This window comes from Trachymyrmex cornetzi, unplaced genomic scaffold (genome assembly GCF_001594075.2).
Source record: "Trachymyrmex cornetzi isolate Tcor2-1 unplaced genomic scaffold, Tcor1.1 scaffold520, whole genome shotgun sequence".
Lineage (NCBI taxonomy): Eukaryota > Metazoa > Arthropoda > Insecta > Hymenoptera > Formicidae > Trachymyrmex > Trachymyrmex cornetzi.
The window spans coordinates 64,719-65,552 of NW_017299829.1; the positions used below are offsets into that span (position 1 = coordinate 64,719).

General features: G+C 39.1%; 1 protein-coding gene across 1 annotated transcript in view; it reads left to right on the forward strand.

Moving 5' to 3' along the window:
• Positions 1-337: 337 nt before the first annotated feature.
• LOC108765740 (52 kDa repressor of the inhibitor of the protein kinase-like) overlaps positions 338-834 on the forward strand; it is a gene marked incomplete at its 3' end in the record, with an annotated part of 2,276 nt that continues 1,779 nt past the window's right edge. The window contains exons 1-2 of the mRNA XM_018514581.1: positions 338-403; positions 588-664. Of these exons, the coding sequence (XP_018370083.1) occupies positions 338-403; positions 588-664 (143 nt within the window). The remainder of the gene's footprint in view (positions 404-587; positions 665-834) is intronic.

Sequence of the window (834 nt, forward strand, 5' to 3'; positions counted from 1 at the left end):
TTTCCATATAATTATTTTATATATAATACATTTCCATATATTTTTATTAGAACGCAGATTTAAAAAATACTATTTATTAAATGTTTTAGAATCGCCATCGCCGATATAACTTACGTACTTTACGCTATGTAATGTTTCGGAGCGCTGGAACATTTCAATTGCCGCGTCAACCTCCATTTTACCCGCCGATCCCTCGTGGTTTATTTGACATTCGCTTGCGTGCTGTTCTGCCCATTCCGCGTATTCTTCTGTCTCTTGTTTTTTACTCCAATATTCACAAAATTTGCATTACTTTGATTTTACTATAAAATCAAGAATTTTGCCAGTGTGTCATCCGATGAGAGAAACTAAACCATATAAAGATGTGAATCCGCGTTTTCGCCAAGATCCGTCGCCCGATATCGTGATTCCGTTTTTTCTCCATTCTCGGCCGAAATTCTTTTTTCTTCATTCGCTGCACGAGATAGACTTTTCTTACAAACAACTTCTGCAGCATTAGAAATGTGTTTAATGATCGAATCATAAACCGAGTGAACAACCGGACTGGGCAATTCCATAAAAGCGCAAAATTTTTTTATGCCTTGTAGACCAACTCCAAGCAATCGCATGGCAAGAATCAATCTGCGATTGATTTCGTAGCCTTTATCGACGTACGGACTATTCGGTATATATTTCTTTTCACATTTATCGCAGGACACAACAATTTTAAATCCCAAGCCTCGTTTACTAGTTTCGATGAATTGTACTTCTGAATGGCACACTTTACAAACAACGACAGTCGAAATGGCGCAAAAACTGCTACGAACAAGGGCGTCCACAGGGGGGGGGGGGGGG